The following is a 20,741-nucleotide window of genomic DNA, read 5'->3' as shown; positions in this document are numbered from 1 at the left end:
TCATTTCAAATCAACAAATAATTGTGCTAACATTACAGGCGGTATTTGTACCTGTTGTCTTTACGCCGGATGACTGCTTCTGCCTGGGATGAGATCGACGCCGTGCAAAAACGCGACATTCATTTATAGTTCTTGGATGCTGTATGTTCAAATGTTTCAGCATATTGCTCTTATGTCCTCCTCTTTACGAAATAGCAACCTGGGAAAAATTACAAGTAGCACTGTTGCAATCTTTTTTTGTGAAATGTACGCAAACTTCAAAACGCTCGTACCGCCCAGGTGCCATGTTGCTGTTTGACGTTACTACGCACGTTGCGTGATGACCTCATCCCCACTTTAAGGAACCGTTAAAGGACTTGTTTTGGAAAAAATGGTAGACGATTCCGAGGTATTGATACTTTCTGAACTGGTTCCAGTTTCCGATTTACTTTCCTAACTATCCTGCAACCAGTTAGAGGAGCAATTGTTGAAAAGTGGTACCTTGGTTTTGGTATGATTCAGCTCTGGAAGAACATTTTCACCAAATGTATCTAGGTTTTCATACTGCACATTGTGTCTATTTTCGGTCTTGGCTGCTTTTTGGGGGAGCTTTATATTATTTCTACAATGTAACGCAGGCCCATTAATAAACAAATCAAAAATAAAATAGCTGCAGTCCACAAATGTTCTTCCAACCACACTTTGGCACCCTTTATTTATTGACATCCATCCATGCATCCATACATTGTCTACCACTTGTCCTTGTTGGAGCTACGAAGGGGCTGGAGTCTATCCCAGGAGCATATGGTACATTCTGTCTTCCCTAAATTTTGGGACTTAAAGAAAATCAAGGTACCGCTGCACTGTTATTTCTGCTGCTATTGCAGTTGATCTTCGACTAAAGAACATCATTCACCTTGGTCTGCGCCAGAACATCTCCAAAATATTTTGAGACCAGACTCATGCTTATCTGAAGCATTCGTGCCTCAAAGAAGGAAGGCTCTTAGCGCACCTTCTCTCTAGCGGAAAAATCCTCACACATTTGTACAAGCATTTTTCAAGTAAGCACATATTTCCTCAAAGGAAGAAACTGTGTGAATGCTGGATGTAAAGTCAAATTAATTCTACATGCAAAAAAACATTTAGTAAAAAACAAAAATTTTCTGACACCAGGGAAATTTCTCTCTGGTGTGTAATATGTCTTACTTTTAATAAGTAAGAAAGGCCACAACCCAAATTGGTGCATTGTGCCAACATGCAATATTTTATTGATGGTTCAGTCTGTATAAAGAGCTCCCAGCTCTGGAGCAGATGGCAACAAGGCTGGGCCAGAGCCGCAATGCAATTGCCCTTGGCAAGGTTAACCACTACACCTTACATACTTCCTGAAATAATTACTCTCAAGTTACCCATATTGCTCTAAAATGCTGTTGATGCTGAATCTAATGGAGCTCTTATGGAAAATAACTTTCAGAACAAACAACAAGATGCACATAATGTTAAGGAAGAACTCTACTGGGCATGCTGATTAATGTGTTGTCCGGCTTGAGTTAACTCTCGGGTGAATAATCGCAAGATAGCAAAAGTTCAGGACTTAATGCAGTGTAATTTAGTCGGAAGATTATCGAGCAGAAACATAAAGCCCGATATCACTGCCACAGACAGAGCATCCCTCCCTCTCCCAGGACCACAACGCGGTCGGTACCCACCCACATCTTTCCAGGAGTTGCTCATCAATACAATGCTTGCCAAGATCCTCAGAGTATAAATCTTGTTTTTTTCCTCCCCTCAGCTCATCCACCAGACTGTAACCTTAATGAGATGCATTTAAATTGCATTTCCATGTCTTACTTAAACCCCCACATCTCCCGTGCACTTCCTACCCCCTATGTTTTACATACGTTGCATAATAGTACACACATATAGTATTTTAAAATGACATTTGAATATGAACATTTTATTCAGCTGATTTTTATAGACCACCGTCTCGGTTGCACATGGTTGAGCTTGTCGTGACTCCAAGATGCAGAAACAGATGGCCTTGAGTGGGTAAAAATGCCATTTGTTACTTAGAGAGCAAAACACAGCAGAAATAAAAGGTTAGCACCAGGCACGTAGCGGCAGCAGAGTTTCTCATGCACACTGACAAAATACAATAACCCAGCACTGGCAGGGAGCAACAAGTTAACCTAAATAGACTTGATTAGTAACGGAAAATAGGTGCTGTGGCAGGAAACTAAACAAAGTGAAGAGGCTGCAAAATAAGGAGTTCAACAGGAAGTAGAACCAAAATCAAGAGTTAGCAGAAAGGGAAATGACACAGAATACAGCAGTGACGTGCGGTCAGGGGAGGCAAGGGGAGGCAGTGCCTCACCTGTGATCATCCATCCATCCATCCATCCATCCATCCATTTTCTACCGCTTATTCCCTTTCGGGGTCGCGGGGGGCGCTGGCGCCTATCTCAGCTACAATCGGGCGGAAGGCAGGGTACACCCTGGACAAGTCGCCACTTCATCGCAGGGCCAACACAGATAGACAGACAACATTCACACACTAGGGCCAATTTAGTGTTGCCAATCAACCTATCCCCAGGTGCATGTCTTTTGGAAGTGGGAGGAAGCCGGAGTACCCGGAGGGAACCCACGCATTCACGGGGAGAACATGCAAACTCCACACAGAAAGATCCCGAGCCTGGATTTGAACCCAGGACTGCTGGAACTTCGTATTGTGAGGCAGACGCACTAACCCCTCTGCCACCGTGAAGCCCACCTGTGATCATGCAAAGAAATAAAATATATAACGATAAAATAATTGTAATTTTTAATTTTTATTTAGCTTCACCAATTTGGATTTTTTTTTTCTTTAAAATCGCAGAATTTTCGCAATCCCTCGTAAACTTCTCCGTCTGCCGTGCGACCAGAGCGCATTCTTGTGTGGTGTGTTGCCGAGCGTTCAAAATGGCAGAGAAAAAAGTCTGAGGTGAAGCAAACAGTTCTCGTGCCTCACGATCAGAGACATACGGTGGCGTAAGCTAGTCAAGTGCCGCAGCGAGTAACTTGTTTTGTGTGTTGGTTGAGCCATCAAAACGGCAGAGAAAAAAGTCTGAGGTGAGGCAAACAGTTCTCGTGCCTCACGATAGGGGCGGGTTGGGGCGCTCATGATCCCAGACATATGGTGGCCTACGCGGGTAAGTGCCGCAGCGACTTATTTTTTCCGTCTCGTGCACCCTGACTTTCAAAATGCCCTTAAACAGTTTTCTAAAGTGGACTTTCAAGCGAAACAGGAGATAATTACTAAAGGAAGACCAACGCCGGAGCTAAATGGTTTGTTTCAATCAGCACGACGGAAAGTTACTCGCTCTTTCCAAACGGAGTGGTATACGTGAAAAGACTGGCTTTGTGGATGTTCCGCAAGAAACCGCCTTTTCTGCTTACCATGCCTTCTTTTTTCAAACGTGTGGACTCAAATGGGATTTTGTGTCCCAAAGAATTTGCAAAGAAGCTTCACCAAACATGAGCGGTCGGCCACTCATATTCAAAGCTAGATTGCATTAAAAACGTTTGGGATGACGAGGATAGCCTTGGCTTTGTAAGAACAGCGGCGAATCAACATCAGTGTCCACAATGCTAAGGTAAAACAGAACCGAAAGATTTTAAAGGCCTACTGAAACCCACTACTACCGACCACACAGTCTGATAGATACATATCAATGATGAAATATTAACATTGCAACACATGCCAATACGGCTTTTGTAGTTTACTAAATTGCAATTTTAAATGTAAATGTAGCGGAATGAGGAGTGACGTCACGGACTGTAAGGAAATATTAGCGATTCACCAAACACAGCTAAAAGTCGTTTCTGTTCATGGCGTAATTACACAGTATTTTGGACATCTGTTTTGCTGAATCTTTTGCAATTTGTTCATTTAATAATGGAGACTATAAAGAACGATGCTGTTGGTGGAAAGCGGTGGATTGCAGCTGTCTTTTTAGCACCGAGACACAGCCGGGGTTTCTTTGTTTTTTGTGAAGCTGTAACACAGAGCGGTCAAGTGAACATGTTTTCTCTACGTCAACCAGCATGTTTTTGGATGGGGGAATTGTGATATATATCTACCGGAGAAATCATTGGATTATTCTTCGTCCTGCAGCAGCTGTGTAAAAGGCAGCTGTGAGCTTCTCTCCCAGACAGCCATCCGACCTCGAGGTATGTCTTTGCAATCTTTAAAATCTCACTAAAACACTATTGAAACAATAAGCAGATAAGGGAGCTTCCAGAATTATCCTAGTAAATGTGTCTAATTACATCTGAAACGCTCACACTGACGCCGACCGGAGCCGTCGCTTTTTTTTTTTCTAGTCCTTAACTATCAATATCCGAATTCACAAATCTTTTATCCTTGTTCAAATTAATTGGGAAATTGTCGTTTTCTCGGTCTGAATTGCTCTTACTGCTGGTGGCTCCCATTAAAAACAATGTGAATATGTGTGGAGCCCTGCAACTCGTGATGTCATGCGCACATACTTCCAGTAAAGGCAGGCTTTTCTATTAGCGACCAAAAGTTGCGAACTTTATCGTCGACGTTCTCTACTAAATCCTTTCAGCAAAAATATGGCAATATTGTGAAATGATCAAGTATGACACATAGAATGGTCCTGCTTTTCCCGTTTGAATAAAAAAAAAATCTCATTTCAGTAGGCCTTTAAAAGATGTCGTCAATGCGACCTGCTTCCTCACCAAACAGCAGCTTGCATTTCGTGGAAATGATGAAAGTAGGAGCTGTGCTAATTGCGGCAACTATGTTGAACTCTTATCCATCCATCCATTTTCTACCGCTTATTCCCTTTCGGGGTCGCGGGGGCTCTTATAAGACTTTTAAAACTGAAGGAAGTGAAGGAGGACTTTTACCAGAAAGTGACGGCTATTTTTATCCGTGGCGCAATGGGAGAGTAGCCGTGCGCAACCCGGGGGGTCCCTGGTTTAATCCCCACCTAGTACCACGTCCGTTGTGTCCTGAGCAAGACACTTCACCCTTGCTCCTGATGGGTGCTGGTTAGCGCCTTGCATGGCAGCTCCCTCCATCAGTGTGTGAATGGGTAAATGTGGAAGTAGTGTCAAAGCGCTTTGAGTACCTTGAAGGTAGAAAAGCGCTATACAAGTACAACCCATATCCAAAAGGACCGGCGCATGGACTTCCATTATAAGGTAAGACGGCGATAAGATTATTTTTGTTCAGTTTTGAATTAAATGCACATTTTGTGGGCGACAGTTTGTATGTGTAAAGAATGCAGAAATGAAACATAACCCGTAAACTGCTGCCAATCAAATGGCAATTACCGTATGTCCTTGAATAGCCGCCGGGCATGTAAAATGCGCCTGCCTTGAATTACTGCCGGGTCGAACCCTCTCCCCAAATTTATTAGCGCATGCTTACTTTTACCGCTAGATCCAAGTCGTGACGTCATTTCCAAAATGGCGGAGGACTTTTTTTTTTGCTTTTACTGTGTAAACCAGGGGTTTTGTTCCACAGCCATACAGATCACACTGATGGTTGTGATATAAAACAACATGTCTTTAACACTCTTACTAATATGCGCCACACTCTGTGAACCCTCTGTGGCTCTGTAACACATTATATACGCAACATAAGAATTACCCAGAATTCCAATGCATCCATGACTCTTGGCTATATTATAAACCCCCCTCCGTGCGCTGGTTGGGGGCGCGTGTATAATATAGCCAAGAGTCATGGATGCATTGGAATTCTGGGTAATTTTTAAGTTGCGTTTATAATGTGTTACAGAGCCAATGTTCTCCAGAAATGTGTTTGGTGTGGGTTCACAGAGTGTGGCACATATTAGTAAGAGTGTTAAAGTTGTTTATATCACAACCATCAGTGTAAAAGGTATGGCTGTTGACCAAGTATGCATTGCAATCTCGTATGCATGTGTCCGACCGGCACGCAGATAGCATGGTGTAAAACTGGGCGCAATGACATGTCGTAGAGAAATGGTCCCCAACCACCGGGCCGCGGCCGCAGAATAATTTTTTTTTTAATTTTTTTATATCACACTCAATTTTTTACTGCATGCCCATTGGTAAGCGCAGGGGTAAGAAGAGGTTTTAAAATTATTAGCGCCTGCTTACTTTTACCGCATGCCTTGAATAAGCGCAGGAGTGAGAAGAGGTTTTAAATTAATTAGCTCCTCGGCGGCTTTTCAAGGAAATACGGTAATCTGCGCAGAGCGCATACTGTATATCTGTAAATCTGATTCTGATTTCGTCAGTGCCTCACCAGCTATAAACCTCACCGCACGTCACTGGAACACAGTAACATAACTAGAATAGTCCAAATTGTCATGTGGGCTCATGACAGAAAACACGTACAAAATACAAGGATACACTATATCAAACACTAGCTCAAGGAAAATACTTTTCTTTTCTTTAGTTAGTTGCTAAATATAGGCATTAGTCCTTTTTCTGCCACGTTATCAAAGCAACTTTAAAGGTTTGATGGTGGGTTTAGTTGGCAGGCATATATTTGTAGGCAGGCAGTTCATGCAGTGTATCATGGCTTTATCATGAAGCTCCTTGAATCCTTGAATAAAGCAAACAATTACTGCTCCAAATAACATTTACAGCAGAGGAAAGTTAAAAGAAAATACCCGACCCTCTTTGTGATTAACTGACTTGCATTCGTTACGCAACAAATTACATGCAAATTGTATGTGTCAACAAATAACAGCGCTATCTTAGGTACAAAGTTCCCTTTGATAGTATTTTGAAAATCCTCCCAATTTATATTCATGAACTTTATGTTTTTTAAACATGAGTGAAAGCACAGGGGGGAAAATGATGGGGATGCCAGGAAAACATATTTGACAGTAACTATATCTGATGCTCTGAGTGAAAAACAGAAAATACTATAAAACTCAATGTTGTGCAATGGTGGGCTTGTTTCAGGTCAGGTTTGATCAAAACTGCTTCATGGTTGGTAAGAAAACAACTTTTTTGGAGAATTCGGTGCCGCTAGGTGACATCATACGCAAATACGGTATTAGCTTTCACTGCTATGCTGATGACACCCAACTCTACATGCCCCTAAAGCTGACCAACACGCCGGATTGTAGTCAGCTGGAGGCGTGTCTTAATGAAATTAAACAATGGATGTCCGCTAACTTCTTGCAACTCAACGCCAAAAAAACGGAAATGCTGATTATCGGTCCTGCTAGACACCGAACTCTATTTAATAATACAACTCTAACATTTGACAACCAAACAATTAAACAAGGCGACACGGTAAAAAATCTGGGTGTTATCTTCGACCCAACTCTCTCCTTTGAGTCACACATTAAAAGCGTTACTAAAACGGCCTTCTTTCATCTCCGTAATATCGCTAAAATTCGCTCCATTCTGTCCACTAAAGACGCTGAGATCATTATCCATGCGTTTGTTACGTCTCGCCTCGACTACTGTAACGTATTATTTTCGGGTCTCCCCATGTCTAGCATTAAAAGATTACAGTTGGTACAAAATGCGGCTGCTAGACTTTTGACAAGAACAAGAAAGTTTGATCCTATTACGCCTGTACTGGCTCACCTGCACTGGCTTCCTGTGCACTTAAGATGTGACTTTAAGGTTTTACTACTTACGTATAAAATACTACACGGTCTAGCTCCATCCTATCTTGCCGATTGTATTGTACCATATGTCCCGGCAAGAAATCTGCTTATTAGTGATTCCCGAAGCCCAAAAAAAGTCTGCGGGCTATAGAGCGTTTTCCGTTCGGGCTCCAGTACTCTGGAATGCCCTCCCGGTAACAGTTCGAGATGCCACCTCAGTAAAAGCATTTAAGTCTCACCTTAAAACTCATTTGTATACTCTAGCCTTTAAATAGACTCCCTTTTTAGACCAGTTGATCTGCCGTTTCTTTTCTTTTTCTTCTATGTCCCACTCTCCCTTGTGGAGGGGGTCCGGTCCGATCCGGTGGCCATGTACTGCTTGCCTGTGTATCGGCTGGGGACATCTCTGCGCTGCTGATCCGCCTCCGCTTGGGATGGTTTCCTGCTGGCTCCGCTGTGAACGGGACTCTCGCTGCTGTGTTGGATCCGCTTTGGACTGGACTCTCGCGACTGTGTTGGATCCATTGTGGATTAAACTTTCACAGTATCATGTTAGACCCGCTCGACATCCATTGCTTTCCTCCTCTCCAAGGTTCTCATAGTCATCATTGTCACCGACGTCCCACTGGGTCATTATTGTCACCGATGTCCCACTGGGTGTGAGTTTTCCTTGCCCTTATGTGGGCCTACCGAGGATGTCGTGGTGGTTTGTGCAGCCCTTTGAGACACTAGTGATTTAGGGCTATATAAGTAAACATTGATTGATTGATTGATGTTGAGGTTTGGTCAGGTCTCAAGAGACCTTTGTCTCTGAAGTTTTTTGGGGGACTTAAGAGACATGTTTTCTCAAAGTTATCGGTTGACCACGAGGGTTTTGGCCTTAAGACTTCTCACAAAAACATTAACTAACATACTCTGATAATATTATTTTAAATATATTTATTTTCTCCCAGCCAACGACCTACAACTATTTAAATGAGGCTGGAAATAAATCCCTAATCCAAAAGAGGAATATCTTAACATGTCATTTGCAGTTCTTCTTATCGCTTGCAATATTTTAATATCTCATAAATCATCCACAATGTTTTGCTGACAACCGTAGACTTGGTTTACTTTATTCATAGCTGAGGAGCACAAATAGAAACAGACCGAGGGGACACCTTTGACAGATCATGGAATCGGAGACGTTGAATGATATCTTATCAGCTTATCTGTCCGGTAGTTTGCCCTTCACATCAAAGCAGGGATGTGTCAAGGGACCACGATTAGAGGACAAAGCAAACTGTACAGCTAAAAAAGAGAGCTGTTACTATAAGAGATAATACAAGTCACCATACACTATATTGCCAAAAGTTTTTGGCCACCTGCCTTGACTCACATATGAACTTGAAGTGCCATCCCATTCCTAACCCATAGAATTCGATATGAACGGTCCGCCTTTTGCAGCTATTACGGCTTCAACTCTTCTGGAAAGGCTGTCCACAAGGTTGCGGAGTGTGTTTAGAGGGATTTTCGACCATTCTTCCAAAAGAAGAAGAAGAAGTAGAAGAAGAATGAACTTTGTCATTATATTTGCATATAACGAGATTAAAGACTCCAACTTAAGGTGCGGTAGTGGGAACATATATGGGGTGAAATAAATAACATAAGAGGTAAAAAAGAAAAAATAACAATTGAACTAAACAGACTAACATCCAATGAAAATAATAAGCAATCCTGTACAATATACAAAACACTATAGAACTACAAAATACAAAATACTGTACGATATACAGAACAAGACAAGAGTGCCGAAGTAATAAATAACAATCAGTGTCGGACGTATTGCACTCGAAGGGTAGTATTGCACAGTAGAGTATTAGGGCATGATATTGTATAAGGGTGAATTATTATTATTATAAGTTAGAGTTCAACATGGTGACAGCTTTGGGAAAGAAGCTGTCTCTGAGCCTGTTTGTTCTGGCTCTGATGCACCTGTAGCGCCTGCCTGATGGTAGCAAGTCGAACAGGTGGAAGCCAGGGTGTGTGTCGTCCTTGGTAATGTTTTTTACTCTGTTGAGGCAACGGGAGTTGTGTAAATCCTTCAGGGAGGGCAGGGGACAGCCGATGATTTTTTGTGCAGACTTTATGACCCTCTGAATCGCCCGTTTGTCTGCTTCAGTGCAGCTGGCGTACCACACTGCTACGCAGTACGTTAGCAGGCTCTCGACAGCCGAGCGATAGAAGGTCACCGTCAGCTGCCAAAAGCACATTGGTGCGGTCACACACTGATGTCCGTCAAGAAGGTCTGACTCTCAGTCTCCGTTCTAATTCATCCCAAAGGTGTTCTATCGGGTTCAGGTCAGGACTCTGTGCAGGCCAGTCAAGTTCATCCACACCAGACTCTGTCATCCATGACTTTATGGACCTTGCTTTGTGCACTGTTACACAGTTATGTTGGAAGAGGAAGGGGCCCGCTCCAAACTGTTCACACAATGTTGGGAGCATGCAATTGTCCAAAATGTTGTTGTATCATGAAGCATTCAAAGTTCCTTTCACTGGAACTAAGGGGACAAGCCCAACTCCTGAAAAACAACCTCACACCATAATTCCTCCTCCACCAAATTTCACACTCGGCACAATGCAGTTTCGAAAAGTTCTCTTGGCAACCTCCAAACCAAGACTCGTCCATCAGATTGCCAGATGGAGAAACGGGATTCATCACTCCAGAGAATGTCTCCACTGCTCTAGAGTCCAGTGGCGACTCTTTGCACCATGCGCCTCAGCATCTGCTGAGCCCTTTCTGTCAGTTTATGTGGCCTAGCACTTCGTGGCTGATCCATCCATCCATCCATCATCTTCCGCTTATCCGAGGTCGGGTCGCGGAGGCAGCAGCCTAAGCAGGGAAGCCCAGACTTCCCTATCTCCAGCCACTTTGTCTAGCTCTTCCCGGGGGATCCCGAGGCGTTCCCAGGCCAGCCGGGAGACATAGTCTTCCCAACGTGTCCTGGGTCTTCCCCGTGGCCTCCTACCAGCTGGACGTGCCCTAAACACATCCCTAGGGAGGCGTTCGGGTGGCATCCTGACCAGATGCCCGAACCACCTCATCTGGCTCCTCTCGATGTGGAGGAGCAGCGGCTTTACGTTGAGCTCCTCCCGGATGGCAGAGCTTCTCACCCTATCTCTAAGGGAGAGCCCCGCCACCCGGCGGAGGAAACTCATTTCGGCCGCTTGTACCCGTGATCTTATCCTTTCGGTCATGACCCAAAGCTCATGACCATAGGTGAGGATGGGAACGTAGATCGACCGGTAAATTGAGATGTTTGCCTTCCGGCTCAGCTCCTTCTTCACCACAACGGATCGATACAACGTCCGCATTACTGAAGACGCCGCACCGATCTGCCTGTCGATCTCACGATCCACTCTTCCCCCACTCGTGAACAAGACTCCTAGGTACTTGAACTCCTCCACTTGGGGCAGGGTCTCCTCCCCAACCCGGAGATGGCACTCCACCCTTTTCCGGGCGAGAACCATGGACTCGGACTTGGAGGTGCTGATTCTCATTCCGGTCGCTTCACACTCGGCTGCGAACCGATCCAGTGAGAGCTGAAGATCCCGGCCAAATGAAGCCATCAGGACTACATCATCTGCAAAAAGCAGAGACCTAATCCCGTGGCCACCAAACCGGATCCCCTCAACGCCTTGGCTGTGCCTAGAAATTCTGTCCATAAAAGTTATGAACAGAATCGGTGACAAAGGACAGCCTTGGCGGAGTCCAACCCTCACTGGAAACGTGTCCGACTTACTGCCAAGCTCTGACACTGATCATACAGGGAGCGGACTGCCACAATAAGACAGTCCGGTACCCCATACTCTCTGAGCACTCCCCACAGGACTTCCCGAGGGACACGGTCGAATGCCTTCTCCAAATTCACAAAGCACATGTAGACTGGTTGGGCAAACTCCCATGCACCCTCAAAAACCCTGCCGAGAGTATAGAGCTGGTCCACAGTTCCACGACCAGGACGAAAACCACACTGTTCCTCCTGAATCCGAGGTTCGACTATCCGGCGAAGCCTCCTCTCCGGTACACCTGAATAAACCTTACCGGGAAGGCTGAGGAGTGTGATCCCACGATAGTTGGAACACACCCTCCGGTCTCCCTTCTTAAAGAGAGGGACCACCACCCCGGTCTGCCAAACCAGAGGTACCGCCCCCGATGTCCACGCGATGCTGCAGAGTCTTGTCAACCAAGACAGCCCCACAGCATCCAGAGCCTTAAGGAACTCCGGGCGGATCTCATCCCCCCCCGGGGCCTTGCCGCCGAGGAGCTGTTTAACTACCTCAGCGACCTCAGCCCCAGAAATAGGAGAGTCCACCACAGATTCCCCAGGCACCGCTTCCTCAAAGGAACACGTGTTGGTGGGATTGAGGAGGTCTTCGAAGTATTCCCTCCACCGATCCACAACATCCGCAGTCGAAGTCAGCAGAACACCATCCGCACCATACACGGTGTTGATAGGGCACTGCTTCCCCTTCCTGAGGCGGCGTATGGTGGTCCAGAATCGCTTCGAAGCCGTCCGGAAGTCGTTTTCCATGGCTTCCCCGAACTCTTCCCATGTCCGAGTTTTTGCCTCCGCGACCGCTAAAGCTGCACACCGCTTGGCCCGTCGGTACCCGTCCACTGCCTCCGGAGTCCTATGAGCCAAAAGAACCCGATAGGACTCCTTCTTCAGCTTGACGGCATCCCTCACTGCTGGTGTCCACCAACGGGTTCTGGGATTACCGCCACGACAGGCACCAACAACCTTGCGGCCACAGCTCCAATCAGCCGCCTCGACAATAGAGGTTCGGAACATGGTCCACTCGGACTCAATGTCCCGCACCTCCCTCGTGACATGTTCAAAGTTCTCCCGGAGGTGTGAATTGAAACTCTCTCTGACAGGAGACTCTGCCAGACGTTCCCAGCAGACCCTCTCAATGCGTTTGGGCCTGCCAGGTCTGTCCGGCATCCTCCCCCACCATCGCAGCCAACTCACCACCAGGTGGTGATCGGTAGAAAGCTCCGCCCCTCTCTTCACCCGAGTGTCCAAAACATAAGGCCGCAAATCCGATGACACAACTACAAAGTCGATCATGGAACTGCGGCCTAGGGTGTCCTGGTGCCAAGTGCACATATGGACACCCTTATGTTTGAACATGGTGTTTGTTATGGACAATCCGTGACGAGCACAAAAGTCCAATAACAAAACACCACTTGGGTTTAGATCCGGGCGACCATTCTTCCCAATCACGCCTCTCCAGGTTTCACTGTCATTGCCAACATGAGCGTTGAAGTCCCCCAGTAGGACAAGGGAATCACCCGGGGGAGCACTTTCCAGTACTCCCTCGAGTGTACCCAAAAAGGGTGGGTATTCTGAACTGCTGTTTGGTGCGTAAGCACAAACAACAGTCAGGACCCGTCCCCCCACCCAAAGGCGAAGGGAAGCTACCCTCTCGTCCACTGGGTTCAACTCAAACGTGCAGGCTTTGAGCTGGGGGGCAACGAGAATTGCCACCCCAGCCCGTCGCCTCTCACTGCCGGCAACGCCAGAGTAGAAGAGGGTCCAGTCCCTCTCGAGAAAACTGGTTCCAGAGCCCTTGCTGTGCGTCGAGGTGAGTCCGACTATATCCAGCCGGAACTTCTCTACCTCGCGGACTAGCTCAGGCTCCTTCTCCCCCAGTGAGGTGACGTTCCACGTCCCAAGAGCTAGCTTCTGTAGCCGAGGATCGGACCGCCAAGTGCCCTGCCTTCGGCTGCCGCCCAGCTCACAATGCACCCGACCTCTATGGCCCCTCCTATGAGTGGTGAGCCCATTGGAGGGATGACCCACGTTGCCTCTTCGGGCTGTGCCCGGCCGGGCCCCATGGGGACAGGCCCGACCACCAGGCGCTCGCCATCGTGCCCCAACTCCGGGCCTGGCTCCAGAGCGGGGCCCCGGTGACCCGCGTCCGGGCGAGGGAAATCTGAGTTCATTTTGGTGTAATTCCATAGAAGTCTTTGAGCTGCCCTTTGTCTGATCACTCACCTAGGACCTGTTTGTCTTGGGAGACCCTACCAGGGGGCATGAAAGCCCCCAGACAACATAGCTCCTAGGATCATTGGGACACGGAAACTCCTCTACCACGGTAAGGCTGAGTTGTTCCCAATTTGTTCCATTTTCTTATAATGAAGCTGACAGTTGACTTTGGAATATTTAGGAACAAAGAAATTTCATGAATACTTTTGTTACACAGTTGGCATCTTATGACAGTTCCACGCTGGAAATCATTGAGCTCCTGAAAGTGGCCCATTCTTTCACAAATGTTTGTAGAAACAGTCTCCATGCCTAAGTGCTTGAGTTTATACACCTGTGATTAGGACACCTGATTCTGATCATTTGGATGGGTGGCCAAATACTTTTGGCAATATAGTGGATGTGTTGCCATTGTTGTTGTCTTTTTAGTCACGTCTGTGTCAGGCTTTCCCCTGACAGTTTGTCTGTTTTAGTTTTTTCCTCTGCATTTGTCTGTTTCTTCTGTGTTTAGTATTTCCTGTCCTTAGTTCCTGTCTAGTGCTCTTATTTTGTCAGCTTCCCGTCTTGTTCCCTGAGTGCTGTGTTCCTCCTCAGCTGCGGCTGATTTGCACCTGGCCACACCTGTTGCCAATCAGCCCGCACCTATTTGTACCTGCTTTGTCTTGTGTCAGTGGCTAGATCATTGTATTGTCTTTTGTATTTTCGTTGCCTCATGTCACTCTTGTGTCTTTGGTACCTGTCGTGTCTGGTATCATTTCAGCTATTACCTGTCGTGCTACATCTTGTCCTGGTCGTCGTAGCGGTAAGCTGTTTGTTGTTAGCCATTAGCTATTATGCGTTTTTCTGTTTGTTATCCTCTAGCTTCCATGCTAAAGTTTCTTTTTGTTTCTTGTTAGCTTCTATGCTAAAGGCCTTTTGTTTATTATCCGCCCACGTGCGCGCTTTTGGTTGGAACCCTTTGTTTGATTTTGTCTTAGTATCTTTATTAAATCATGTTTGCTCACTCCATGCCTGCCTCCATCTCTGCATCGTGGGGTTCAGCAACAACAAATACCCCTGACAGTCTGTTGGCATTGCTGTATTGTGGAGACCGAAGTAAGTTAGGTTTTAAACCGTATATATTTAGGGTAGATACCACTAGTCAAACAAACTACATGGTGAATTGCTCTATTGCAAAAAATGTAATCATTCTGCCACCTTAAATTGAAAGGCTTTGCCTCTGTCCAGTGAGTTCCTTGAGGGTTCAGCAAAAGTGTCTCATGCTGAAGAAATCACCCTCGCAAAGTTAATGCACGGCGGTTAAGAGGATCATGTAATTGACGGCGAATCACAAGTGGTTTGTTCAGGTAAGTTGGTGGAAAAACTCCAAGCACATGTTTATTTAATCAAAATGCAGCCCGGCTTGCAACAACATTTTTGTTACCTTCTCCTTAGGGAGGAAGCTAATCAATCTTTTGAACGGCATGGCTTTGTCAGTCTGGATGAATTTCCCCAAATTTCCTAAACGGTTTAGGGCAATAGCATTAGCTGCCGGCATCCTTTTGAAGATTTGCTCTCAAAGGCACCATTACTTATCCTCATTTTGTGAAGGATATTGTGAAATAGTCGTTTGCATTGACATTTAGGATTATTGGTTCTTTACACAGCTCGAGCAAAGCATGTGGCTCTCAAAAGGAACTCTTTACAATAGAAATAATGAATATCCATTACAGTCACATAACCACACAAAATGCAAGATACATTTTTTAATAGCTATGTCTATTCCATAGTTAACTCATAATTGCGATTAATCACAAATATCAGGTTTTTTTTCTTTTTAATAAGTCTAACTTATTAAATGTATGTAAAATGTCATTTCTTTGAATTGTGCATTTTTTGTTTATTAAACTTGTTTTTTATTTAATTTTATATTTTAAAATTTATATTTTTTTATTAAATGTCATTTTTTTATTGTAATATTTTTGTTTATTATACTTGCTTTTTATTCAATTTTATATTTAAAAATGTATATTTTTTATTCTGTTTTTTTTTTTTTTTTTAATTTAAACCTGTCCTATCCAGCCAACCAGCTATATCATATTGTTGATATAGATGTTTTACAAAAGAGAAGTGTGGGGTACTTCTATTGTTGTCTTATTTGCGTTTGAAATTATTGAATGATGCTAGCGCAGAGAAGGATATTGTTAGGACAAGAGAGCGATAAGACTGAGAGACAGGAAAAACAACAACAGCATAACATCTGCAAATACAATATGTACAAATATGATACCAGTAGCAAAGAACCAGTTTATGACAGAAGAAATTACAATAATTTACAATAAACTTTAGTGTACTAAAAATACCAATAGAGATACCACTATCGATAATAAATAATAAGAACAGTCACCACTGTAATCAACTGCTTCAAATGCAACAGTAGATTAATGGCATGAATACTTGCATTACAGAAAAAAGCAGGTAAAGAGGGAGGCGAGAAAGAGGAGCTGACTGTATTAACCTTATAGATTGTTATAGTAAATATAGGTTAAGCTTTAGCAGTGTGCAGTGTGTCTACCCAGTTTCCCTCTGGGGGCAAAACGTTAATATATGTTTGATGCAACGTGATTATATGCATTTATGTATGTATATATGCATGTGTATGTACAGTATGTATGTAAGTATGCTTGTACAGTGAAATGTGTGTGGCTGTTTGTACAGAGTGTGTACAGTGATACTTATTTATGCAAGTACGTACAGTATGTATGAATGTACGTATTTATGTATGTATGTATGTATGAAACAAACATAAAAATGTTTTTTAACAAAATAGACACGGACACCATTTTTTTCTCATATATATATATATATATATATATATATATATATATATATATATATATATATATATATATATATATATCTCCATCCATCCATCCATTTTCTACCACTTATTCCCTTTTGGTATATATATATATATATATATATATATATATATATATATATATATATATATATATATATATATATATATATATATATATATACTGCTGCTGGTAGCAGATAGGACTTCTGTTGATAACTCACAGCGACGGTGGATGGGAGTAATTGTGGCGAGAGCAACCTGCCAGGGCTTCGACATTAAACTTTAGATTTAATTAACTTTTTTCTTTGTCCATTTTCTGCTCTCTATTTGTCCCTGTGACTGCTTTCCCACCGCTACAATATGGACTGAGGGTCCCAAAAGACACGTTATGGGTTATACTTGTGTAGCGCTTTGCTACCTTTTTAAGGAACTCAATGCGCTTTGACACTAATTCCACATTCCCCCATTCACACACACATTCTTGCTCAAGGACACAACGGAGGTGACTAGGATGGTTGAAGGTCGGGATTGAACCAGGAACCCTAAGGTTGCTGGCACAGCCACTCTCCCAATTTCGCCACACCGTCCCAAACGTTAATCGTGTGTTAAAGAAAGTACTGCTGTTAAAAGAAACTTTCAACGACTCGTTATTATCATATTAACTTTGAAAGCCATAATTTTTATGTAAACAAGTTGTCCCAAAACCATGTTAACTATTTTTTATTATTCACCAAAATGTAATGGAATAAAAAATACAAACCCCATTTCCATATGAGTTGGGAAATTGTGTTAGATGTAAATATAAACAGAATACAATGATTCCCAAATCCTTTTCAACCCATATTTAATTGAATGCACTACAAAGACAAGATATTTGATGTCCAAACTCATAAACTTTGTTTTTTTTTTGCAAATAATAATTAACTTAGAATTTCATGGCTGCAATATGTGCCAAAGTAGTTGGGAAAGGGCATGTTCACCACTGTGTTACATCACCTTTTCTTTTAATCAACACTCAATTAAAATTTGGGAACTGAGGAAACACATTTTTGAAGCTTTGAAAGTGGAATTCTTTCCAATTCTTGTTTTATGTAGAGCTTCAGTCGTTCAACAGTCCGGGGTTTCCGCTGTCGTATTTTACGCTTCATAATGTACCACACATTTTCGATGGGAGACAGGTCTGGACTGCAGGCGGGCCGGGAAAGTACCCGCACTCTTTTACTACGAAACCACGCTGTTGTAACACGTGGCTTGGCATTGTCTTGCTGAAATAAGCAGGGGCGTCCATGATAACGTTGCTTGGATGACAACATATGTTGCTCCAAAACCTGTATGTACCTTTCAGCGTTAATAGTGCCTTCACAGATGTGTAAGTTACCCATGCCTTGGGCACTAATACACCCCCATACCATCACAGATGTTGGCTTTTCAACTTCGCGCCTATAACAATCCAGATGGTTATTTTCCTCTTTGTTCCGGAGGACACCACGTTTACAATTTCCAAATATAATTTGAAATGTGGACTCGTCAGACCACAGAACACTTTTCCACTTTGCATCAGTCCATCTTATATGAACTCGGGCCCCGTGAAGCCAGCGGCGTTCCTTGGTGTCGTTGATAAATGGGTTTTGCTTTGCATTGCAGAAGTTTAACTTGAATTTACAGATGTAGCAACCAACTGTAGTTACTGACAGTGGTTTTATGAAGTGTTCCTGAGCCCATGTGGTGATATCCTTTACATACTGATGTCTGTTTTTTATGCAGTACCGCCGGAGGGATCAACGGTCCGTAATATCATCGCTTACCTGCAGTGATTTCTCCAGATTCTCTGAACCTTTTGATGATTTTACGGACCGTAGATGGTAAAATCTCTAAATTCCTTGCAATAGCTCCTTGAGAAATGTTGTTCTAAAACTGTTAAACAATTTGCTTAAAAATTGGTGACCTTCGCGCTGTCCTTGTTTGTGAATGACTGAGCATTTCACGGAAGCTGCTTTTATACCCAATCATGGCACCCACCTGTTCCCAATTAGCCTGCACACCTGTGGGATGTTCCAAATGAATGTTTGATGAGAATTTCTCAACTTCATCAGTATTTATTTCCACCTTTCCCAACTTCTTTGTCACGTTTTGCTGCCATCAAATTCTAAAGTTAATGATTATTTGCACAAAAAAAAAAGGTTAATCAGTTTGAACATCAAATATGTTGTCTTTGTAGCATATTCAACTGAATATGGGTTGAAAAGGATTTGCAAATAATAGTATTCCGTCTATATTTACATTTAACACAATTTCCCAACTCATATGGAAACGGGGTTTGGATTTATAAAACATACGTAGAATCCTAGCAAATTCTGCATTTGGGTTAGCCACTGATAAGACATAAGTCGATTGCTTTCAATTGATTTGGCGCATATTTCTTTTCAAGTATTTCATATGCTTATGCTGGGGTCTGCTGGTTCACTGTGTGTTGCTTTGAAAGTGCTTCTAGTATTGACCGGCTCACGAGATAGATAGAGAGCTGTGATCCCAGAGAGCAAAGATAAGGCGTTAAGTGTCTGCAATGCACCCAAGGATATAGCGTGGCAGAATTGGGTTACTACTGTGTTTGGGTTGATGCACTCTCGTCTGTGGCGCCAATGAATAATGGATTGTTAAGCCATGTGCACAAAATACAGTTCCTCTCCCTCCTGCATATTCTTAACTGCCCTTTCCTCCCCGCTGTTGGTGTTCTATGTGTATGTGTATTTTTTTTATTTATTTAGTTTGTCCTTACGATTGTAGTTTAGGCAGCTATTTTGTGTTTTTAAGTTCCCTCTTAAGTTTTCTGAAAAACAGTTTCTGGCAAAAAATGACTGGCATAAAAAAAGGAGAGTGGTCCCTCTTTTGCATCGGTTTCAGCAGCTGCGGGCAATTGTATTACAAATAAACGAAAGTAAAGATTACCACTATAAAACTCCCGACGGTTAGTAATATCATGTCAAATGATTGAAAAACCGTGACTGATAACAACACGTTAATGAAATAATGTAGACCAACTAGCGTACCTTGCTAAGTAGTTTAAAGGCCTACTGAAACCCACTACTACCGACCACGCAGTCTGATAGTTTATATATCAATGATGAAATATTAACATTGCAACACATGCCAATACGGCCTTTTTAGTTTACTAAATTACAATTTTAAATTTCCCGCTGAGTTTTTTGTTGAAAATGATGACGCGTACGCGTGACGTCACGGACTGTCAGGAAATATTAGCGCAACACCACTTGCGGCTAAAAGTCGTCTCTTTTCATCGCGCAATTAAACAGTATTCTGGACATCTGTGTTGCTGAATCTTTTGCAATTTGTTCAATTAATAAAGGAGAAGTCAAAGTAGAAAGATGGAGTTGGGAAGTTTTAGCCTTTAGCCACACAAACACACAGTGATTCCTTGTTTAAAATTCCCAGAGGTGAAGCTTTACTATGGATCAGAGCGGTCAAGCGAACATGCATCCCGACCACTTGTCAACCGGCAGGTTTCGGTGAGAAAATTGTGGTAAAAAGTCGCCTCTGACCCGTGGACACACCCCTACGACTATCAGGTACTATTTAATCTCACTAAAACACTAGCAACACAATAGAAAGATAAGGGATTTGCCAGAATTATCCTAGTAAATGTGTTTAAAAATATCTGAATCCATCCCAATGCAATCGCCTTTTATTTTTTAACTTAATTTTTTTATTTTTTATAGTCCTTCGCTATCAATATCATCATCCACTAATCTTTAATCCTCGCTCAAATTAATGGGGAGATTGTTGTTTTCTCGGTCCGAATAGCTCTTGATGCTGGAGGCTCCCATTAAAAACAATGTGAGGACGAGAGGAGCCCTCACACTTTTGATGTCATCGTCTGCTACTTCCGGTACAGACAAGGCATTTTTATCAGAACCAAAAGTTGCGAACTTTATCATCGATGTTCTTTACTAAATCCTTTCAGCAAAAATATGGCAATATCGCGAAATGATCAAGTATGACACATAGAATGGACCTGCTATCCCAGTTTAAATAAGAAAATCTCATTTCAGTAGGCCTTTAAATGTTAATATCTAAATAGTTTTGTCCCGATACCAGTATTTTGGTACAGGTACCAAAATTATTTTGATACTTTTCAATTCTTTTCTAAATATAAAAAATGGCATTATTGGCTTTATTTAAACAAAAAATCTTATGATACTTTAAACATGTGTTTCTTACAGATAGTTTGTCCTTAAATAAAAT

At 43.1% G+C, this 20,741-nt stretch overlaps 1 protein-coding gene across 4 annotated transcripts in view; it reads left to right on the top strand.

The window, feature by feature from the left end:
* Positions 1–20,741, top strand: part of trim44 (tripartite motif containing 44) — a 201,163-nt gene that overhangs the window by 92,582 nt on the left and 87,840 nt on the right. Inside the window, exon 5 of one of the 4 annotated variants that reach the window (XM_061917628.1) lies at positions 39–5,524. The exons of 2 other annotated variants lie outside the window; for them this stretch is intronic. In XM_061917628.1, the coding sequence (XP_061773612.1) occupies positions 39–129 (91 nt within the window). In that variant the 3' untranslated portion in view covers positions 130–5,524. Of the gene's footprint in view, positions 1–38; positions 5,525–20,741 lie in introns of those variants that run through there. One more of the 4 variants, XM_061917625.1, reaches the window with a different exon arrangement.

The sequence above is a fragment of the Nerophis ophidion genome, linkage group LG12, assembly GCF_033978795.1.
Source record: "Nerophis ophidion isolate RoL-2023_Sa linkage group LG12, RoL_Noph_v1.0, whole genome shotgun sequence".
NCBI classification, from domain to species: Eukaryota; Metazoa; Chordata; class Actinopteri; order Syngnathiformes; family Syngnathidae; genus Nerophis; species Nerophis ophidion.
This window is presented reverse-complemented; position numbering and strand designations above follow the sequence as displayed.